Genomic DNA, 20,502 nt, shown 5'->3' with positions numbered 1-20,502 from the left:
GCCACTGCCACCGTCGTAGTTTCCATCGAGTCCCAGCCCCAAGTCGGTGACTGGTAGCTGGTAACTGTATCTGCAGCCATGGCCATGGATGTAACCCCAACCAGCTCCAGCTCCAGCTCCAGACTCAGATTCCCCCCAGCTTCTTTGCATTGTTTGTCTCTGGTGCTGCTGGCTCTTATTTTTTGGGGGCAAACGGCTGGCTTGGCTGGGAGCGGGCAGAATGCCAGAACAATAAGTTTATTTTGATACACAAAATTAATACGTTGTTGGCATCAACTCATGCATCCACTCCTGCCAGCATCCACCTTGTCAGTCATTCAGCCAGTCACTCAGCCAGTCATTCAGTCAGTCGTTCAGTCAGTCAGTCAGTCGTTCAGTTCAGTTACTCTTTGAGGCAACTTCGACACTTGCCACTTGTAAACGACATTTTATTAGTAAAGTTTATTTAAATTCGTTAAAGATGTGTGTCTGGGTATTTGTGCTTGTGCTGCCATTTTCGGATACCTCGAATCTGGAGCCCCGAACCTGGTCGATGCTCCACCTCCCACCTCCTCCGCCTCCATCGCAACGTGGCTGCCGCATTCGTATTCAAAAGATCAACATATTGCGTTACGTGGTGTATTTTAAATTCAAAATTGACTTTCGAGCACTTACAGGCGACACAACACAGCAGCGGAGGCGGTGGAGGAGCAAAGGAGGGGACACTCCAATGGCTGCGGAGCCAGAGGACCAAGTACCAAGTACCAAGGAGCTGGAGAGTTGGAGAGCTGACTCGACGACCTCCTTATCGCAATGCCGAAATCCCCAAGGGTGGCTCTGATTTGCCGGGGGAAAGGCCGTCGCAGGAGGAGGAGGTGGAGGAGGCGGAGTAGGGGGAATAGGAATAGGAATAGGAATAGGAGTAGCCGGAGTGGGTGGGCCAACTATGACCCAGTGAGATCACGGATAGGCACTGAGCAGCCGACGCGATTGAATTGTTTCTGTGTAATCGCTTTCGGTAAGTGAATCCAAGTCCCCGTCCGCCTTAAATAACTCGGGGGCATGGCGGAGTGGCGACTTAATTGCAGCTTTAGGACGTAATCACGTCGTTTAGGTGTTTGGCGGGGCAAAAATCTGTTCATTCCGTGTCACTTTGAAAATTATCATTTATACCGAGAGTTGTGTTTTTTGGCGGCCAGAAGAAAGGGTTGCCAAGTACCTTGTTATAGATTACCTATTAACTATTAATGGCGAATGATTATGTTCGCCATCATGAAAAGTATCAGAATAAAAGCTACCAGTTGCTGGCCTAGGAAAGAATAAGTCTTCTAATTAAAGCTACTTATCAGTTACTTAACTATGGCAGATTGAAGGGTCTCTCTTTACGGATGATATATGATGATATGAAATGTATAAAAAGATATATCTATATCTACTCTCGTTCCTATATTGGCATCAATATCCAGATCCAACATCTGCAGGATAAGCCCCAATTGCTGCGTGGCTGTGATCCAAATTGCTCGGCCCGTTCCTGTCCGGCAAATAAATGCTGGCAACTGAAAAATCAGGGGAAAAGCATTTGATTCGTGCTCAAAGCGTTTTTCTGACAGCTGTCTCCGCCTCCGCCTGCGTCTCCATTTCCATCCGAGTCGCCAAGTGCAGTCCCCCACCTTAACCCTTCTTCGGTGGCGTGGGCGATCTGTGGGGAATAGTTTCGAGACTGGCAAATCTGAAAGTGGAAACTCAAAGCCGTGGCTGGAACTGAACCGAACTGCACCGAAGCTGGAGCTGAGTCTCAGTCTGAGCTGAGGAGCCTAGCCGAGCTGCACTGAACTGAACTGAGTTGAGCTGAGCTGAGTTGAGTTGAGGAGGAAAGAAACTATGAAACTGGGCAAGGAATAAATACATAACTGAATATGACACGTTCGCCGCAAAGTACGGCAGAAGCCAAACAAAAAACAATACGACAAAGTGTCATAAAAGTTGTATACGAAACTTAAGAAGTAGCTGCAACGGCAGCAGCAACAATTACCCACTGTGAAGTGGGCCAAGTGGGTGGTTAACTGGAGTAAGGACCATGGGGCGATGGGCGAAGCACGAAGGACGAAGGACGAGGGACGAACGAACTGGAGGGCAGTGCTAAGCACTCGGAAAATGACATAGGCAACTGCAATTGTTGCAACTTGTTGTGCAAAAATAATAAGGAAGTGAACTTAAAATGATTACACGATAAAGTTTTACCCAGCAATTTGCCATCGAGGTGGAACAAAGGCTGCGGCACGAAGGCAAAAGATTTACATCCACAATCTGCAGTTGTTGAACTTTGCATTTAGGGCTGCATGTGTATGGCAATTGATTGCAACGGCTCTTCCCCTGCTTCCTGTGCTTCCTGTACTTTACGCAATTCTCGAATACCAGCTGGTAGCCATGTCCTGATCCTCCTTCGCCCCTCTTACCCCCATACCTCATACCTCGCCATTCGTCCTTCGTGGTTTTCGACTAGGGACAGCCGACACGCTTTCATTTGTATTCAATATGATTTTGGCAGGCCATAAAAAAACGTTTAACAATGATGGCGGCGGCCATTGGAATGGGTGCTCGGATGGAGATTGGGATAGGGATTGAGTTTGGGTTTGGGATTGGGATTGGGTTTGGGTTCCGGTTCGGGTTCAGGCTCGTGAACGCAGCCATGAATTGTGCGGCCAAAGTGAGTCAAGTGCGGGTGCTGAGATTTTCATTTCATATATTGCCCACAGCAGCTGCTGGGTCATAATCATCATCATAACGGATACATTGGCAAAGCCCTGGATGTTTCAGCTGTTTCAGATGTTTCAGATGCTTCCGATACATCTAGGCATGGCCAGAGTTTATGGTGAATGGCAACTATTTAGCGCCCATTTCAGTAAATTTCAACCTACCCTCTTTGGGAGAGTGAACTGCTGAACTATTTATGCGGGTAACGCTCGAATACACATGGTGCGAAATTCACATTTATTGCGAAATTCAAATATTTTATACAAAAATGGACATTCATATACCTGAAACGAGGATAAGCATATTTTAAGGCTTTGATTTTAATTAAATGTGAAAAGTTAATTATTGAAATGCGCAAATATCTACCAGCGTTCCACAACATATACTTCATGATTGGCAGTCTGATTAGTTCGGTTATTTATTTGATTAAACAGGCTCAAAACTGGTTTATTTATAATCAACTTGAAAAGCGGTTATCGATTGGATTTTTCGAGCTATGAAAGACAAATAAATATGCTCGATCTTGTGAACTGTGCTCATAAATAAAATGATTATTAGCCTTTAGAGAAAACTAGACAATTAGATACTTTGATCACATGTAAATTGATAACTTAACTTTAATATTATATGTTGTCTGGTTTCTTAGCATTGCTTACTTTTATCATATATGACGGGATTTATTCCTTCTTAGCGAAGCTTTATTTCCGCCTGCTCCGTGAGAGGATAATGGGTCTTGAGTTTTTGCCCGAAGGTGTACTCGTATTATAAAGTCATGTTATCCCGGTGCGATTGTACAAACACAAATGAAGCTGGGGGCGGGAGCGAGCGAGGCTCTTTGGCGAAAGTGCTGGGGAGTAGCCTCGTGTTTGTGCATCATTTGATTAACGTAATCGAATGACACGCCACATGTCAGTCATCCAGAGAAGCAGTCACTCGGAGTCGGCCGACTCATCCTGCTCCTCCTCCTCCTGCTCCTCCTCATAACCATACCTACCCATCCCATGCCCATCCCCATCCCCATCCGCATCCGAATCCCCATCCTGCGGCCGAGTTAAACGAAGTAAGTCGGTAAAAAGTCACCAGGGCGTACATGTGAAAGTCACTTGGGCTCTCGCATGTCTCTGTTTGATAAACAATTGACACTTATACGGCAGGGCGGATCTGGGGGCGCACACAACACATGTAGCAAAATCAATTTTCACCTTTTCACTTGATCAATTTCTTAACGGCAATGAAAAGTTTTCTGCGAAGTAAGCTGAGCGCACGGCTGCGGAATGTCAAGCAGGCCAGAATGCCAGAATGCCAGGACTTCGGCACCGCCAGGACTCCGGCAGGATAAGTGTGAGCCGTGCCCGAGGAGGAGTTAAGAGCAGGAGGAGAAGGAGAAGGCACAGATAGCATCATTTGCATTTCCACGCTCAACCACCCACTTACCCACCCACCCACACGCACGTTAACAGTTAGTTGGGCTGCGGAAGTGAGTTCCGGAAGGGTCCTGAGTGGGTACGGGCATAAGTGGGCTTGGGTCTGACATCGCACTGTGGTCCACGTTGGGCGAAAAGGTAAATGGGTGATAGTACAGATTTCCTAGTACCTGTTTATACCTATGATTTTCATACTGCATGGAAATATATGTATAGATATATAGATGTGGATCATCAGTTAACAGAGGTAATGAAAATTACTGGCGTGAACTTGGAACTTTCTATTCCTTATTCGCTTCAGCATTTAAGGCACCTGCACTAAAAAACAATTTGTTCTCTTTATAGTGAAGCAACCGGAAAATAACCTTTAATTATCAGAGTGAAATAAATGATTGCAAATAAGTAATACAAGCTGGAATGTACTTCAAATCTGCTACTGGATCTATAGTTATAAGGCGGGGTGTTACTAAATATGAAATAGATTGGAATATTCCATTGACCCTTTCATTTCTGATGATCAGTTTGCTATTACTCACGGTGGATATTAGTACAAAAGCCAAGCAGATATCCTTTTCGTTGATGACGAAGTAGGATATCTGCATGCTGCGTTAGAACCTGTTGGAATCTATAGCTCCACGGACACGCTAATCTCCGAAAAGCTGAAAAGTAAATAAAATAATATGTTAACCCTTTTTTCTTAATACTTTCCAAATTATTCTTTTTGTGCACAGACACTGTGCATTGCAGCTTTCGCACTTTTCGTTTCGTTGCGTCCCATTAAAAATTATGTTGAAAAGAAAGCAGACAGAGGCGGAGGTGAAGCAGCAGAAATAACACACGGACATGGTCACGGATGCGGCTGATTCGGATACGTTGTGAAGGAGATGGAGCCCCGTCCTCGGCCGGAAGCAGCAAATTTTCATTGTATTATACCCGTTACTCTGAGGAAAAGGGTATAATGCTTAACTGGGTTCCTCACAATGCATGGCACATATATTTTTGATCAGATTTGCAGAGCTAGCAATACTGTCATCCTCCATTTCGATGACTACTTTGCAGAATTGTTGGCAACAAGGCTCTATACTTTAAATGAACATATTAGCGGGTACCTACGGTCGAGCCACTTCAATTCAGGTCTCATTCGTGTTTATTTTACAAAGTGCCTCGACAGCGACTACGACGGCTGGTGAGGGGAATCCAGAAGGGGCAGGAAACGGCACCGGCGTGTCACGCTCCTGACAGGAGTCGTGTCACGGCAACAGGGCGGATGAAGTTTGCTTCATTGGCTCAGCATAATTGTTTCCTTTTGAGCTCCGACTGTTCTCCCCCCCCTGCCAGACGCCCTCGGAAATTTACATGCCGGCTCATGCGAGTGGAAGTGAGTGGACGATGGACAATGGACAGTGGAGAGTGGATGCTGCACAATGGGAGTCAGGCGTCGGGAGTCAAGAGTCAGGAGTAAGGCCTGATTCTGGAATGAATCTGTGTCTAGACCTGGATTCTGTGCCGGACCTGATTCGTTGCGCTGCGTGACATGTCCTGACTGGCGTTGACAGGCGATAATGATGCCAGCCGAGGATCGTCAAGAACTCCACCGCTTCTCCGCTTCTACCCATCAATGGTCGGGGTCACTCACTAATTGATTGACCTGCCCAATTTTATGGCCTGTCAATGTCGCTGATTGACTGACCGACTGACTGCCTGATTGACAGATGCACGAGGCGTGACTGCCGCACATCCACATCAACGTCCAACGTCCAATGTCCAACGTCCAATGTCCCATCCACATGCAACGTCCTCAGCTCGCCTGTCCCCCGGCACTTGTGCGCTGTTACTTTTAGTGCGACTCGTTGGCGACGGCGATGACCTCGAGATTGGTTGTGCAGCTCTTAAACGGACTCGCCCGCAGCAGCCGCCGCAGAAAACGCATTTAATTGACCAATAAAACGGAGCGGATGACCGAAATGAAGGCCCCAAACGGCCATGCAACAGCGGTAACAAGCGCGAAAGCCGTTTAATGACTATGTTTCGGCGAAATGAAAAAACTGGCGCCCAACGTGGGGCCGCCGAGGAAGGGCTTGAAAGGGCTAGAAAGGGGTGGGTTTCCCCAATCCCTGTGCAGATACTTAACATCTCCACTTTCCCTTTCTTATTAGCAATTGATGTGCATACAAAATACAAATTAATTTTGTCATTCGCAGACACATCTATGTATATACATATCACAGTAGGCTGGTGTTTGGTTTACGTTTCCTTTGGCCTCTTTGTGTCCTGGTAATCGAAAGAGGAGCGAAAAATTGCCACGCTGACATAATGGAAACGTTTGAGGGGCCAAGTGGAGAATTTGAATGGATTCCTATGTCAAATGTCACACAGACCTACTCGATTGTATGACTCATTCACACACACTCAATGGTATCGAACAGGCACATGGATCTGGATCTCCCATGCATACGATAGGTACACTCAGCCAGTTTGTCGGGGCGACATTCAGCCATTCCGTCAGTTCGTCAGTTAGTCAGTTCGTCAGTTCGCCAGCCAGCCAGTCAGTGAGTCCGTCTGTCAATGGGAAAGACATTTTGCTAACGTGAATTCGTGAACGAATGAGGAAAGGGTGGGAGCGATATTCTCAACGATGTTCCCCATTACAAATTCAATTACATGCTTAGCTACACTTTAGAGAAATTGAATTTTTATGTGCATTTATATTTAGTATATTTTTACATCTCCCACTCCATGTGCCAGGTACTGAGGCACCGAAGTACTAAAGCTGGAGCCAAGGAGCGAGGGCAGGAGTTCGAGGCTCTGCGGTTAGCTAAGGGATTCCATCAGCCATTTTCATAGTCGCATCGAGTCGACATCTTAATCTCCGAGCTGTGCATAAGTGGAAATGGAACTGGCCCCATGGCCACACCAGTCGCAGCCATCGGGACGATTGAAAAGTAGATCGCTACGGCTTGTCTAACTGAGGCGACACCTTAATTATGGCATTTGCCAGACAACACGAAGGAAAGGAAGGAGGAGTCTTTGGCCCAACTGCATCCCTGCATCGTTGAATCCTTGCAGCCATGCAGCCATGTAGCCATCCGGCAAGGAGACCCAGAAAGGATGCGTGACAGACAAGAGCAAAGGCATTGTCTCCTGACGAACTAAATTAGATTTCGGTTTGGCAAATGCCAGGGCCAAGAATTGGACCAGCACAGAACCACGCGTCGCGAAGTACACTCAAAGAAACATAATATTATAATATTATGTCAAGATGATAACTTATTAAGAACTAATTATCTTCACTATCGGTGGCACATTGTCGACTTGAGATTTATATACCGTGGCAGTTGGAAAAGGACTTGGTCAACGGAGTTTGGAGTGTAGCGGGATGCCCTGGCGTTGCCATTAATGCCGTTGGCTCCCTCAACGATCCGCACATGTTCATCGCACGCACAGCGCCCGTGGCTCCCGACTCCGCATCCTCATTCCTATGTCCATCCCCATCCTCATCCCTGTCTCCATGCCCACATGGGCATGTCAGCGAACTGAATGCGCTGCAGAGAATGGAGAAGGAGAACGAGGCGAAGTGCATTGTGGACTTGTAGCCCCGGTCTCTGGGGACTTGGTGGCTCGCTGGCTCGCTGGCTCCTCTTCCCGGCAGTCCCAATCTCTACAAGCGGGCTTGCCAAAGTGGTTTAAGGCTGCATCTTTCAGCTCTCGTGTGGCCTCTGGGTCGGCCTTTAATTTTAAGACCAAAATAGCGAAATAACATGAAAGACCACCCCACGAATGGAGAGGAATGAATGGAAACAATGCTCGAAATTATTATGCCCCAGCGCGACACCTCGGCCTCCTGCCGCCCGAGATGCGGCTGCTCTGGAACTGCAGTGGAGGAGAGTCCTCGAACTTTCGGCCCCGGCCAGACAATGATTCCTAATTCCAAATGATGGTCACGGGCAAGGAAGTAGAGACGGTTGGCTGTCTCGCATCGCTCCAGACCAAGTTCCCTGGGCTAATTGAAGCCACTGAGTCACCGCAGCTCGGTGAGGGTATGCAGTCTTTGACTTGGTCGTGGAGTTTCGGTTTCGGTTTCGGTTTTCGGTGCTCCATTCGCCATGCTTGGTGCTCTGTGCTCTGTACCCTGTGCTGGCCTTCTTTCTTTTTGGCGCCTTGTCTTCTTTGCTGGCTGGCTGGCTGGCTGGCATTCCATTTCAATTTGTTGCAGTTACTTTAAACAATTACCAAGGCACACGAACAGCTGCAACGAAGCTGGGAGCTGGAGAAAGAATGAAGCAATGGCTGAGAATGGATGACCCAAGTGGTGACCCAAACAGGTCGAGTTCTTTGCTTGTTCTTTTGAAACTGCCCCAAACACAATTTAATGATGAACACGACCAGAGCTGGTTGTGTGTGTGCGAGTGTGTGTGTAAATCGGAAAATGTTATGCGACAAATGAGGAAAAAATTAAATTTGTGCCTTCCGAAAATGATGGGGAAAGATGTGCGCTCTGTGGTCGGGACTCGGGCTTGATGATTTGATGAGGCCCCTTTCCACACATTCACATCCACATTCACATCCACAGGCAGATATCCAGATATCCTATAACCAATCCTGGCCCCCTTTCGACTCCTTTTCTACGTAAATGTGGAATACAAATTGCACTCATTTTAGTTTCTCACGTTTGTTGCATGTTGTACATGACTGCAACGCGCACGCACACAAATTGACACACACTCACAGACACACGTGCCACATCCACATCCACATCCACATGCCCCCGAAAGAAGGTAGGCCTCGACCTCTGCTTAGTTTTGGAGCACCCCGCTCCCATCTCCCATCGCCCATCGCCCAGTGCCCATAGTCATCTCCCCTCCATTTTCGATTCCAGGACTCGCAGTCGCCCCTGCCCACAGCTTCGCCTGCTGCTTTCCTCTGTTTTCCTGTCGCTTCATCGGCATGCGACAAACGGAAATGTTGCTTTTATGCTTTAAATATGGCAACTTTGTGGTGTCGACAGACACACTCTCACACTCACACACTCACACGCTGGCTCATAGATACTCTGACGCACACTAGGCCACACTCGGCACTGGGAAAAAGGCACTTGGCGAAGGGTCATCAATTTCTAAGTTGTTCATTATATTCCCTGTCGATTATAGCATTGTGTTTATGTGGTTAGGCAATGCTTAGGCTCAAGAGCTACCGCCTCAGATCTTTGGAAATTATCATAAAACCTTTATGTGTAAAATGGTTGCTAAAGACTTCCTATTGCGAATTCCAACTCATGCGTTTTTTGGAGTGCATTGACAGTCGTGTCGATTGCACGTCTTGACTGGTGGCCCCTTGTCCACAGGCTTGCTGCCTATGCATCAGCCCCATGCTCATCCTCATCCTCGTCCTGGTCCTCGTCCTCGTTCTCGGCAGCATCCCCTTCGACCTGCAGCCTTCGATTTTCGTCCTGTGGTCCTCTTTGTGTGTGACTATATCGCAACGGGTGTGAGCGAGTGTTTGAGCGATCGACCATGAAGCCTTCATTATTGCATTTCATGATTTTGCGGTTCTTTATGCTCGGTCCTTTACACTAGGCGGCGACAAAAACAGGGAAGCTGCTGCGGGAAAGCCGATGGGGCGATGGGGCTGTGGGCGTGGCTGCGACAGAGCACTGGACGAGAAGCGTCTGCCATGTGCCATGTGCCATGTGCCATTTGCCATGTGTTTGGCCTGGCCGGGACTGGTGTCGACACTTTCACAACATCCACACTTCCACATCCAACATCCAGCGTACAGCATCCAGCATCCAGCATCCTCATCCACAGCAACAAAGACATCGCAGTCAGGGCCAGGATATGGCTTTACCCCGCGTCCTGCATTCAAATCCATCTCGAGAATCGACTGTGCGGACTCGTGTCCGTATGCCTCATTCAAATTTTCAATATTTTCCATGTGTGCTGCCGGTCGTTATCACGCATTTCCTGCCATTTGCATCCACATCCACATGCACATGCACATGCACATCCACATCTGCATCTACATATCCATTGCCATTGGCATTGGATTGGTAACGGGAATTGCAGCCGCAAGACACTGGCTACGTGGCCAGCAACCGACTTGACCAATTTGCCGCCCCTGCGGTTCCGGGTTGAGCGCATTAGGCCGCACACTGGGCCGCTGGCTCACTGGTACTGGTACTGGTGCTGGTGCTGGTGCTGGCTCCACTCCGCATAAATGCAAAACCGATCTTGAGGGCACCTCAAACCGAATCGAACTACAACGGGATGCTACGATGGCAGCTGCTGCGGCATATGGGGCATGTATGCCGCCTATGACACGGGCCGAAGGTTAGGGGGTCAGCAGTTCAATCAGGGGCACAACGCAGCACACTTAACACTTAACACACATGTGGACTCATTTGGAGATGTGCGCGAATCTACTTTGTTGAATTAAAATATGATTTGATTTGGGGTACATTTTAGTAGCCTACTGACGAAGAAGTATAAGTTTTAATGAATTTATTAGTTATCATAATAAAATCAATTCTCTAACATAGGACTGCAAATGTATCCATCTCTTTTTTCATATCAAAGCTTTGAAATATTTAAGTTACCAATTAAATTTTAGTTTACGACTGACAATTTTATTCTTAGACATCGAAGTACTGCTCTTAAATGGTTCTTCAATTTGTTGTTCTAGTACAAAGAGTACACAAATATGAAAAATAAATTATTTTGCATGGGAAAGTCTTCCATCTTTCAAGCACTAAATTTAACTTTATTCAATGGTTAATGTCTAGCATTGGCTTTTATTTGATAATAAGAAACTATATGTAAAACCTCGATTCCTAAGTAAAAAACCAAATTATGTCCATCTTTTAAGTTAAGGCAAGTTAGACATTTTATAGTGACTTTACCATTACTGAAATTATACTGACTTCACACACTCATCGGTCAGACCTTCGCAATGCCTTCTGTATTCTGGCCCACTCCAACGGCCCTGTCGATGATCAGTGACAACTGGCTTCCTATCGGACTGACCCGGCTGTAATCCGAGTGGCCATATCCGCTGGGGAGCAACAGCATCGCATTCGGCTGTTAATGCCACTGATTGCTAATAAATTGAAAACCATTTCAGCGCAGACACGGCCCGCGGGCAATAGGTGGCAGAGGATTTGCACTCGGCGCCGGACCCACCAGCCAGCCTCGCATGGGGATCAGGAGGAGCAAAAGCAGGACCAGGACCAGAAGCAGGAGGAGGAGGAGGGGAATCCGAATCGCAATCGCAATCGTAGTCGGAATCGGAATCGGAGTCGAAGCCTCGTCAATGAATATGCAAAAACAAGGCAAACAGTGAATAAAATCAAAATAAAAACCCATTTATCAACACGCATGGCGTGGCCCAGGTCGTGGACGCAGTCTATCCATCGCCGGCATTGGAGTGGTGGACAAATGTGAGGCGGCTGCTGGGGAAGCCGTTGGCCACGTGTTGGCCAAAAGGGAAAAGGTCACAAAAGCAGGTTAAGCTGCTTTTTTAAATAAAGCGCACAGCACGTTAATGCCCACTGGCAGGACGAAAAGAGAATGCGGCCAGGACGCGGGGGTCTCATCCATAATCCTGGCAGCCACTTGCAGCCGGGCCACGTGCGAACCACTCCGCTGGCGACCAACGACTGCGGACCACTGCTCCTGCCGGTCCCAGCCGAACGCCACCGACATCGAACGATTGCCTGAGCCGAGCGCCCACGAGCGGGGCACGAAGCCACTTCGGAATCGGCTTCGGCTGGCGCCGAGCCACACGATTGGTGATGGCTTCGGCTTCGGCTGGCAATGCGGACAGTGGCCGTAATCCGTTCGCTGGATTTTTTGAATTAGTTGCGTGTGGTAGCTTGTTGACATCAGTACCGGGTACCGGATGCGGATGCGGATACGTGCGTGGCCCGCAAATCTCTCGCCAAATCTCGACAAGTCCAGACGTTACGCGACCCGCAGTTCATAGTTTATAGTTAAGAGTTCAGCTGTTCAGTGGCTGGTGTGTGACATCCCCATCTGACATTTTTTTTCGTCATCACTCTCTTCTGTCCAGCTGTGTACTGTTTTTTTTTGTTTTGCCCGGAATCACGTGTGTGTTGTTTTGAGTGCGAGGTGAGTGATTTCGTTGGTTTTTCTTTCGCTGCGAGGAAACAGTTGCCCGCAACAGTTGCCATCGCTTCAAACTACACCTCAAACTGATCAGCAAGCCGAACCATCCAAACCTCCAATCCAAACCCAAACCAAAGCAAAGTAAAGTAAAGCAAAGCAAACCCAACCGAACCCAACCAAAAACGCAACTAAACCCGGCTGATAACTGGCTAAAACCTGACCTGCGGTCCTCGATTGCCTGCTGTTGGTGGACGGTGGGCGGTTGATGTTGGATGGTTGATGGTGGATGTTGGATGTTGGATGGTCAACGGTTGTCCGTTCAGCTAGTTTTGTGGTCGCTTTGACGTGGTCGCGGGCAATTTGAAAGCCAACACCGAAACGCCGATTACGATAAGTGCAGTCGAATTGAAAGGAGGCGAAGTGGATGGGAATGGGAATGGGATGGGAATGCGAATACGAATGGAAATAGGAATCATCATCATCATCAGCAGCAATAGCAGCAGTAGCAGGAGCAAGCAGAGGCAGAGGCAAAAGCAGAAGCAGATTGGAAACTGCAAACTGCATTCGCTTTCCGCCTGATGTTGTATTTCATTTTGCCATTCGCATTTCGCTTTCTCATCCTTTGTCGTCCTTTTCAGTTTTAGTTGCCAGCAATTGCCGCTGCCAGTTTGCAATTAAAGACCAGCCCCATGCAAATGGCAAATGCGAGTGGCTGAGGCGCTGAGGGACTAACTGAAGGACTAACCGAGGGATAACCGAGGCATAACCGAGGCATAACCAGAGGCATAACCAGAGGCAAAATATTAAATACTAAATGCCAGCTGCCAAGGGAAAGGCAGTTACAGTTCAGCCCGCCTGTTGCCGTCGCCTGTCAGCATTTTGCTGAAGTCACCAGTCACAGTGAAGTCCCAGTCGCAGTCCCAGTTGCCATCACCATCGCCATCAGTGCCACAAGCACAAGCATAAGCACCAGCACCAGCACCAGGACCAGGCCCATCTCCCTCAGGTGTCCTGGGCGACCATCCAGCCACTTTGGGTGTGAACAGGTGAGTGACAACGTGAAAAGTGATCCAAGAGGGAAGTTAGCCTGATCGCAGGGTGGTGCCATATGGGAGAACCCTTCCCGCAAACAAACTGAGCCCAGAATTAAGTAGGAGTACAAGTGCTCCTGGGGGGTCTTCAACCGAAATTAAGCAGATCCCAAACTATCTTTTTTGTAACGTGAATTCAAATAAACCTAGTATGCTATTAATATTAATTAGAACTGCTTACAAATTTTCCCGAAAAAGAGGAGTTCGTTCATTCAAGCTATTGAGTTTCTTTTAAGTTGTAACTTAATTGTGTAAAAACTTAAAGTAATTATTGCGCTTTGCCCAATTAGTGAGTTTCAGTAGTGGTCATTTTAGGCATGAATATTTAATTAGAGAAATATGGCAGCCATCTCCCGTAACAATTTTCAAAGCCAATAGCTCTGCGAGGTACTCGCTTCAAAAATTATGCTACATTAAATCAACCTTAGTACTTAAAATAAATATAATATAATATATAAAATATATGAGAAAACTCTAGTGATGGTTTCACAACGCAATAGTCTGTAGGCCATGGTATCAATCAATTTACTCTATTAGAAACAATTTGACAAATTTTTAAAGTGGAAGAATACTCGTTTTCTGTTGCCGTTAATTGCGTCCTGTATGCTGATATCTAGGGATGCTGTGGACTCTCACAAAAAGGCTGCATTGTCTGTTCCCTGAGGGAGTCACACTTTTGCTGCTCAGGGCCATTTGTGCACCTAATGCATAAAACAATGTGCGATATGTTAATTTGCGTGAATACATAAATGTTGATATGTGGCTAAAAACAAAAAACGAAAGTGAATCGTCGAGGTACTCGGGTAACACGTTTCTAATTACTTTAGGCCTTATCCTGACAATTGAATTTGCTCGTGTGGTTCCATCTCATATAATAGTATATCCAAAAATAGTATATCCATGAGCTTCCATATCTGTGAAAACAAAAGAAACTGCCTGCAGATGGTAATTTAACCAACCCCAGCCCTACTCTAAAAGCTCCTCTTGGAAGAATCGGACTTTTCCTCGCTCTGTTGATCCTCATCCAGCAGGAAGATTGTCTCCTCATTCGGGTTATCCTCGTCCTCGTCGCTCAACATGGGCCGGTATGGATTGTGCAGCCCGAACTCTAGGATTTCCCGCAGCCTATCGTTGTCCCTGGCCTCGTCGATGTCCTCGCCGTCGCTCTCTGCCTCCGAGTCACTGTCGCCCTCGCAGCAGAGGATCTCGTGGGCCAGCAGGGAGATGGTCTCTTCGCAGAAGTCCTCCTGCTCCTCCAGTTCATTGTCCGACTCTCCGGCCAGCAGACTGTACATGCTCGTCTGGGGACTGGTGTCAGGGGCGGCCACCTTGGAGCTCGCATCTGGGTGGGATGTGCTGTTCGCTGTTAGTGGAACTACATGACTGCAGATGGGTAATCACCTTCGCTATCCGTATCGCCGCTGCTGGTTGGCTCGCTCTCGCTGGTGGAAAGATCCGGAACGTCTGCGTCCACTTGCTCGCAATGGGCTCTGGAATCGGCAGTGTCGCTGGCCATATTCGATTGCGTCTAATCCCGACTCCTATATCTGTGCGTCCATGTGCTGTAACTCTCGGTCAGCCTCCGACTGTCTGACTCTCTGACTGCCTCCCGTAGTGATTCCGAACTTGTTTCCATGCGTGCTGGAAATGTTTTGCCCGGCAAATGCTACTCGGATTAGGTTTGGGTTTGGGTTTCGGGGCTTGGGTTTCGGGGCTTGGGTTTTGGATTCGAGATGGGTGCAGGAAGCGACAGTGCCAGCACGTAATGTCCTGGGCGCTTCCTCCCAGGACGGCGAATTAAATTTTATTCCAACTGCAATGCCCTTAAAGGCAAAGGCAAAAGCAAAGGCAACGGCAACGGCGGAGGTCTTCGAAACGGAAAAGGCCACGGAGACAGGGCCAAGATGGAGCCGTAGTTGGAGACCGGGCTAACTGCGGCATCGTCACAGGCCGCAGGCCGCGCTACACATGCACACTGGTTGCCGAAAGGACACAGGACTCCCATGGCCCCGCACACACACACACACACACACACACACACACACACAGACATACACACAGCCGTACGAGGACGCGTACATGAACTGGCTACCGCAGCAAAGTTACATTTGAAATTTTATTTCCATGGCCGGGGCTTAAATGCAACAAATAAAAACGAGCCACGGAGTTGCCTCTACTCCACTTCGCTCCGGAGTCGCTATCATTGTATCACTCTGATCTGGGCCAGGCGACACGCCTCCTTCGCCTCCTCCACCTCCTCGGGAATCCACACCTCCGTTGCAAGGACATCCGGTGGGGGACTCGACCACAGCGTACCAAGCAAGCCACTTAATAGGGCAGACACAAATTGCCGGACAGCGAACGGCCTTAATGCAATTTATAAATTGATATAAATTATGATGCGAGTAATTACCATATCGATGGTGCGGGTACACATATAATTAAATTTGTTGTTTTTTAGCGCGACTAATTATATTTCGCCTATCTACTTCGTTTACTTATTCCTTGCGAATACAAAAATAAGCACAACAAAGTAAATGCACTAGATTTAAAGTAGGTATTCCACATGCCATTGACATAGTCCATCTACCCTATAGGTACTTTGTACCTATTGCTACATATCTTAACTATAAGTCCCATTAACTATTTCCTACATATTTATATTCAAGCCTTTTTTCTGCCAACCTATTAAACTAATATACCCCAAAGCCAAAGCACTGGCCACGAACTTTCGCCCGTTTCCATTTCCCATTGCCCACTCCACGCGCATTCCCTTGACCCAGGACCGAGGACCAAGCCCAGCCAGGACTAGGACGAGGAGCACGACCAGGACCAGTGCCAGGACCACTTTGGCGAGCCACAATTTAATTTCTGTTTTGGTTTCGGTGCAGTTTTTTGCAGCAGCTCAGTAGTTCAGCTGCTTCGCTTTCTTCTGCCCACTGCCTACTGCCTTCTGTCGGTTCCGAGGCCTTCCGGTCGTCAGCGGCAGTCGTTTTGCGGTGCGTCTTTGGTTTCGCATTGTGTCGCCTAAAAATTTGCAGGCCCGGCACAGAAATCCAGTTGCAGCTCCTCCCAGTTCCCCGTCCAGCTTAAAGCCGGAATCCGCTGCGTGCTTGCCCAAAGTGAAATTGTGGGGGAATGGAGCGCACTGCGTTAACGAACATAATAACCCTTTTCTCTCTAATTACACACCAAATTTACTACAAACGAGCAATAAAAATCATCCAAGCAAAATCTCTGCTCCGGCCACTGAGGAACCCACACATCCACCCATCCACCCATCCACCCATCCGCCCATCCACCCAAGCAACCATCAACCCATCAGAGGAACCCCTTTCACTTGGCGTTTTCGCGGCGCTTAAATGCAAATGCTTTTTTCCCATGCACAGCACAAAAAACATTAACAACAATGACAATAAATGAAAGACATTAATGCTAAGCGATCCGCATCTTGTGCCCGACCCACAACGACCCACTCGTGCCCACCATTCCGCGCCCAGAAATCCGGAAATCCAGAAATGGAGAATGGGAATGCGAATGGGACAGGAGCTCGACGTTGATGACGATTGGCGACAGTGACATGCTTGCCGGCAGCCGAAGGAGAGGCGAGGGTCCTCGACAGTCAATGAAATAAAATTAAATAATTATGAACAGGGCTAGAAGGGGCAGGGTGTGGGTGTGGATGTGGATTTAACTTTTATCATGTCATAATTTTGGTACAAATTCCATGTCCTGTCGAAAGTCAAGCAGCGTATTACCCTCACTCTCCGCACGTGTGTCTTTAATTATTTGAAGTTCCCTACATACATGTATCTGAATCTAAATCTGTGCTTGTATCTGTATCCATATCTGCATCTGTACTGTAGCCCGGCAGCTTCCACTTAAACCTCGCTCAATCACTCATTCACCCGGCAGTGGCGCAAATTTTACGCGACGTAATCGTAATATGATTATCGTGCCACATAATCCCCCTCATCCTCTTCCTCTTCCTGTCCTGCTTTATGTCTCTCTGTGCTCGCGTGTGTGTGTGTGTCTGTGTGTGTGACTGTGTGTGTGTGTGTGGGTATGCGTTAAATAACTTCCTTCCGGTGGCGACAACATCCAAGCGACTCCGTGTCGGGGGCATACTCGTGTATCCGCTTCCGCAGAATGATGCCGCAGAAATGCTCCAAATCTCATATCATCATTTACGCAGTAATTTTTAGAAGCCAGCGGGATGATGAGGTCTTGTCCGTCCCCCACCCCGAGCCCCTGGAATTATCCAATTCAAGCAGAGGACACTTTGGCAGCTGCATCAACCGTCACCCGTCACCCATTCCCCATCCCGACTATCCAGGGTATTCAGTAGCATTGCCATAATAAACAAAGCTTCAGCTCGCAACTCATGCAAGTCAACTTCCACCGACGACTGCGAACTGTGACTTTGGCTGCGTGTTGAGGGCACGTCCATCCGGATGAGAAAGGGAGTTGCAGACGGGCAGGATGGGCGGAATGGGCAGGATGGGCGGCATGGGCAGGAGATCGTGGTCGGGTCTGGGGCTTTTTCTGCTCGCCGAGTGTCCTTATTTTAATCTCGACACAAGTTAACAGCATTGTTGGCAGCCGCGTGCCATCCGTGAGCTCTGCTCCTTCGTCCTGCCGCTCTACGGCTCTAACTCAACATAATGCGCACAGCTCGGTATTCATCCCAACCACATCGCATCGCATCGCATCGCAACGCTGCTCCTTTCCACAAGCAACACCACCAGCACCGCCATCTCCCTGGGAAAAGTACTGGCCCTAGTTTCGGTTTCAGCTACCGGATTCCCCCGCCCGCCGTCCTGCTCGTCCTTCGCATCCACATCCTTGTCATTAGCAGTTAGCATTCAGACGACGTCGTCGTCTACTTCGTTGGCTGTCGCCTGCCGTTCATAATGTTATGATGGCTAAAAGCTAATTGCGTTTGTCTGTGTTAGTTGGTGACATTTGGCCTCCTCTCGTCGTCCTTGCTCCCGCCACCTCCGTCGCCTCCGCCACCTCCGCCACTTCCTCCACTCCGCCCACTTCCCCGCACTTCGGCTCACTTGTGTAACCTCTCGTCTCCGGCGTCGACGTGGCGGCATTAAGTGTCACTGGAGTGCGTGATCCTTGTAAGTCGTCTAGTTACACATGTTTTTATAACCTGTTTTCCAGGAGTACCCTGTTGTCCCGACGGCCAGCGCACCAGGGTGGATTAGTTGGGCGCAAAGCAGGCAGATTGATTTGGGGTGTGATTGCAAGGTGGTTCCCTAGCATACACAAATAAACGTATAGGTGCACTGTAGTAATCTTTCTATTTAAAATCACAGATTATAAGTCCCTCTACTAGAGCACTCTCATACTGTAATAGTTACTGGATATGAGTCTGTCGAACTCCGCTCGTCCTTGGCAGTAACTGCGAAAGTTGCCTTTGTTTCGCCATCGTCATCGTCATCGTCATCGCCTTTGTCATTGAAGTCCGTCTACTAAGGGGCTTTCCAGAAAGTCCTTGCCTGTATCGTCGGCGTGTCCTTGGGGGCTCGTTCAACTTATTGCGGTTTCATTCAGAATCCACAGGGCTGTGTGGAGTCGGCTCAAGTGGAATTGAATGGAATCGAATTAAATCGCTTAATCAGCTGAATGCAATGACCGAGCAAAGCCCCTATGACTCCACCTGTCAAGATGCTGGCGAGGATGCGACAGGACGCGTCCGCTTATGACTGACAAATCACCAAGTGAGTCCACTCAGTCCACTCACTGGCTGAGTTCACTGGCTCCACCGAGCTGACAATAAGAAGTGTCATCATTAACGAACATCGGGCCCGCAAACATTTATCAATGGCAAACAGACAGTCGGGGCGGGCAAACAAACAAACAAACAGACGAACCAACGAACCAACCAACCAACAAACGAACCAACGAGCCAACCGGCAGGCGGACAAACAAATGATGAGGCCGAAACGAAGGCGTCAGGAAGTTTGGCAAATTAAATCGGTGCTTAAAATATCCCTGCCCGGAGTGGCCGCTGTTGTGGAGCAGGGGAGAGGAGTGGGGAAAGGAGTGGGCGCCCACCCACAGAGTGGGGAGGTGTGGATAACCGCAGTTGGGACTGAATCCTCTTGGGGATGCCTCAACAGTTTTGTTTCCCATCATCCGGCGAAATCAAGCAAATCGTATTAAATAACAGTTAATTACAAATACACACGAGCCGGCCAAGGACCCAGATTGGCGCCAGGACGAGACCCAGGCTATGACCCACTAGCCACCCACCACCCACCACCCACTAGCCACCCAGCATTCACTGGCCCACTAACCACCACCCTCGGCAGCACAAATCCCTCCCCTTGCGAGCAAAGTGTTTTCCTAGGGAGCTTGGTTTGGGGTCAAAGCCAAATGGTTGATGCTGAATTAATTAATGATTCACTTGAATGATTGATTATTTGACTAAATGATTGAATTATGCGATCGACCCACACTGGCATGGCTTCGACCGCAGCAAAAGAAGCACAGGGAATGTGCTGTAACCTTGGACCTTTGCCCAATTAATTTGCCAGCAACGCCAATAAACACGCCCACACATCCCTCTTCACTCATGTGGCAGGGGCATTCTATTCCATACTCACACGCCCCAAGGCGAAAGCCAAAAACCAGAAAAATGCCAACAAGTCGATGACTATCCCTGTCTTTCCTTTTTTGGAATTTTTTGGGGCCCTTTGGACAAATTGATCAAAGTCGTTGATTGTTGAATTGAAGGGATATAGCGAACCAGCAATCAGCTTTATATAGCTTTATTTTCATTTCTACGCCACGGTGTTCTTGTGTTCTTAGGGAGATTCTAATTCTGGTACTAATTCCTTTTAGTACCATTAACTACATTTTATCATTGTAAGGTATTATGTTCTTGTTCAAAGAGGCTTACGTATATTGAAGCCAAAGAATCCTGACTTTAAACTATCAATTAGTTATTAAATGCTGAGCTCGGTAATCATTGCACAGCTTTAGTTCGTGTAGATTATTTAATCATAAATACTTTAAAACACATTATCAAATATTTTTTGTTACAATATGCCACTTGCCCTTAAATCCCACCACGAACATATTCAACATGTGAGGACCCTCGGCGATCCAGCAGCCAGA

The 20,502-nt window shown here is 48.0% G+C and overlaps 1 protein-coding gene across 1 annotated transcript; it reads right to left on the bottom strand.

Moving 5' to 3' along the window:
- Positions 1–13,799: 13,799 nt before the first annotated feature.
- Positions 13,800–15,017, bottom strand: LOC122624602 (serine-aspartate repeat-containing protein C). Its single transcript, XM_043804242.1, has 4 exons — positions 14,770–15,017; positions 14,339–14,710; positions 14,191–14,282; positions 13,800–14,131 (listed from the first exon to the last, which is right to left on the bottom strand). Exons 1-2 carry the CDS (start codon positions 14,882–14,884, stop codon positions 14,340–14,342), a joined length of 486 nt encoding a protein of 161 aa, XP_043660177.1. The 5' UTR covers positions 14,885–15,017; the 3' UTR covers positions 13,800–14,131; positions 14,191–14,282; position 14,339.
- Between the last annotated feature and the right edge of the window lie 5,485 nt (positions 15,018–20,502).

Source organism: Drosophila teissieri, chromosome X, assembly GCF_016746235.2.
Source record: "Drosophila teissieri strain GT53w chromosome X, Prin_Dtei_1.1, whole genome shotgun sequence".
Lineage (NCBI taxonomy): Eukaryota > Metazoa > Arthropoda > Insecta > Diptera > Drosophilidae > Drosophila > Drosophila teissieri.
The sequence above is the reverse complement of the archived record's forward strand: the minus strand, read 5'-3'. Positions and strand labels throughout refer to the sequence as shown.

What these genes read in the sequence shown, in the direction of transcription:
- LOC122624602 (XM_043804242.1), bottom strand. Translation starts at nt 14,884, where the DNA reads ATGGCCAGCGACACTGCCGATTCCAGAGCCCATTGCGAGCAAGTGGAC. An exon ending in CGGCGATACGGATAGCGAAG is followed by an intron (nt 14,711 to 14,769) that starts GTGATTACCCAT and finishes CATCCCACCCAG; the next exon opens with ATGCGAGCTCCAAGGTGGCC.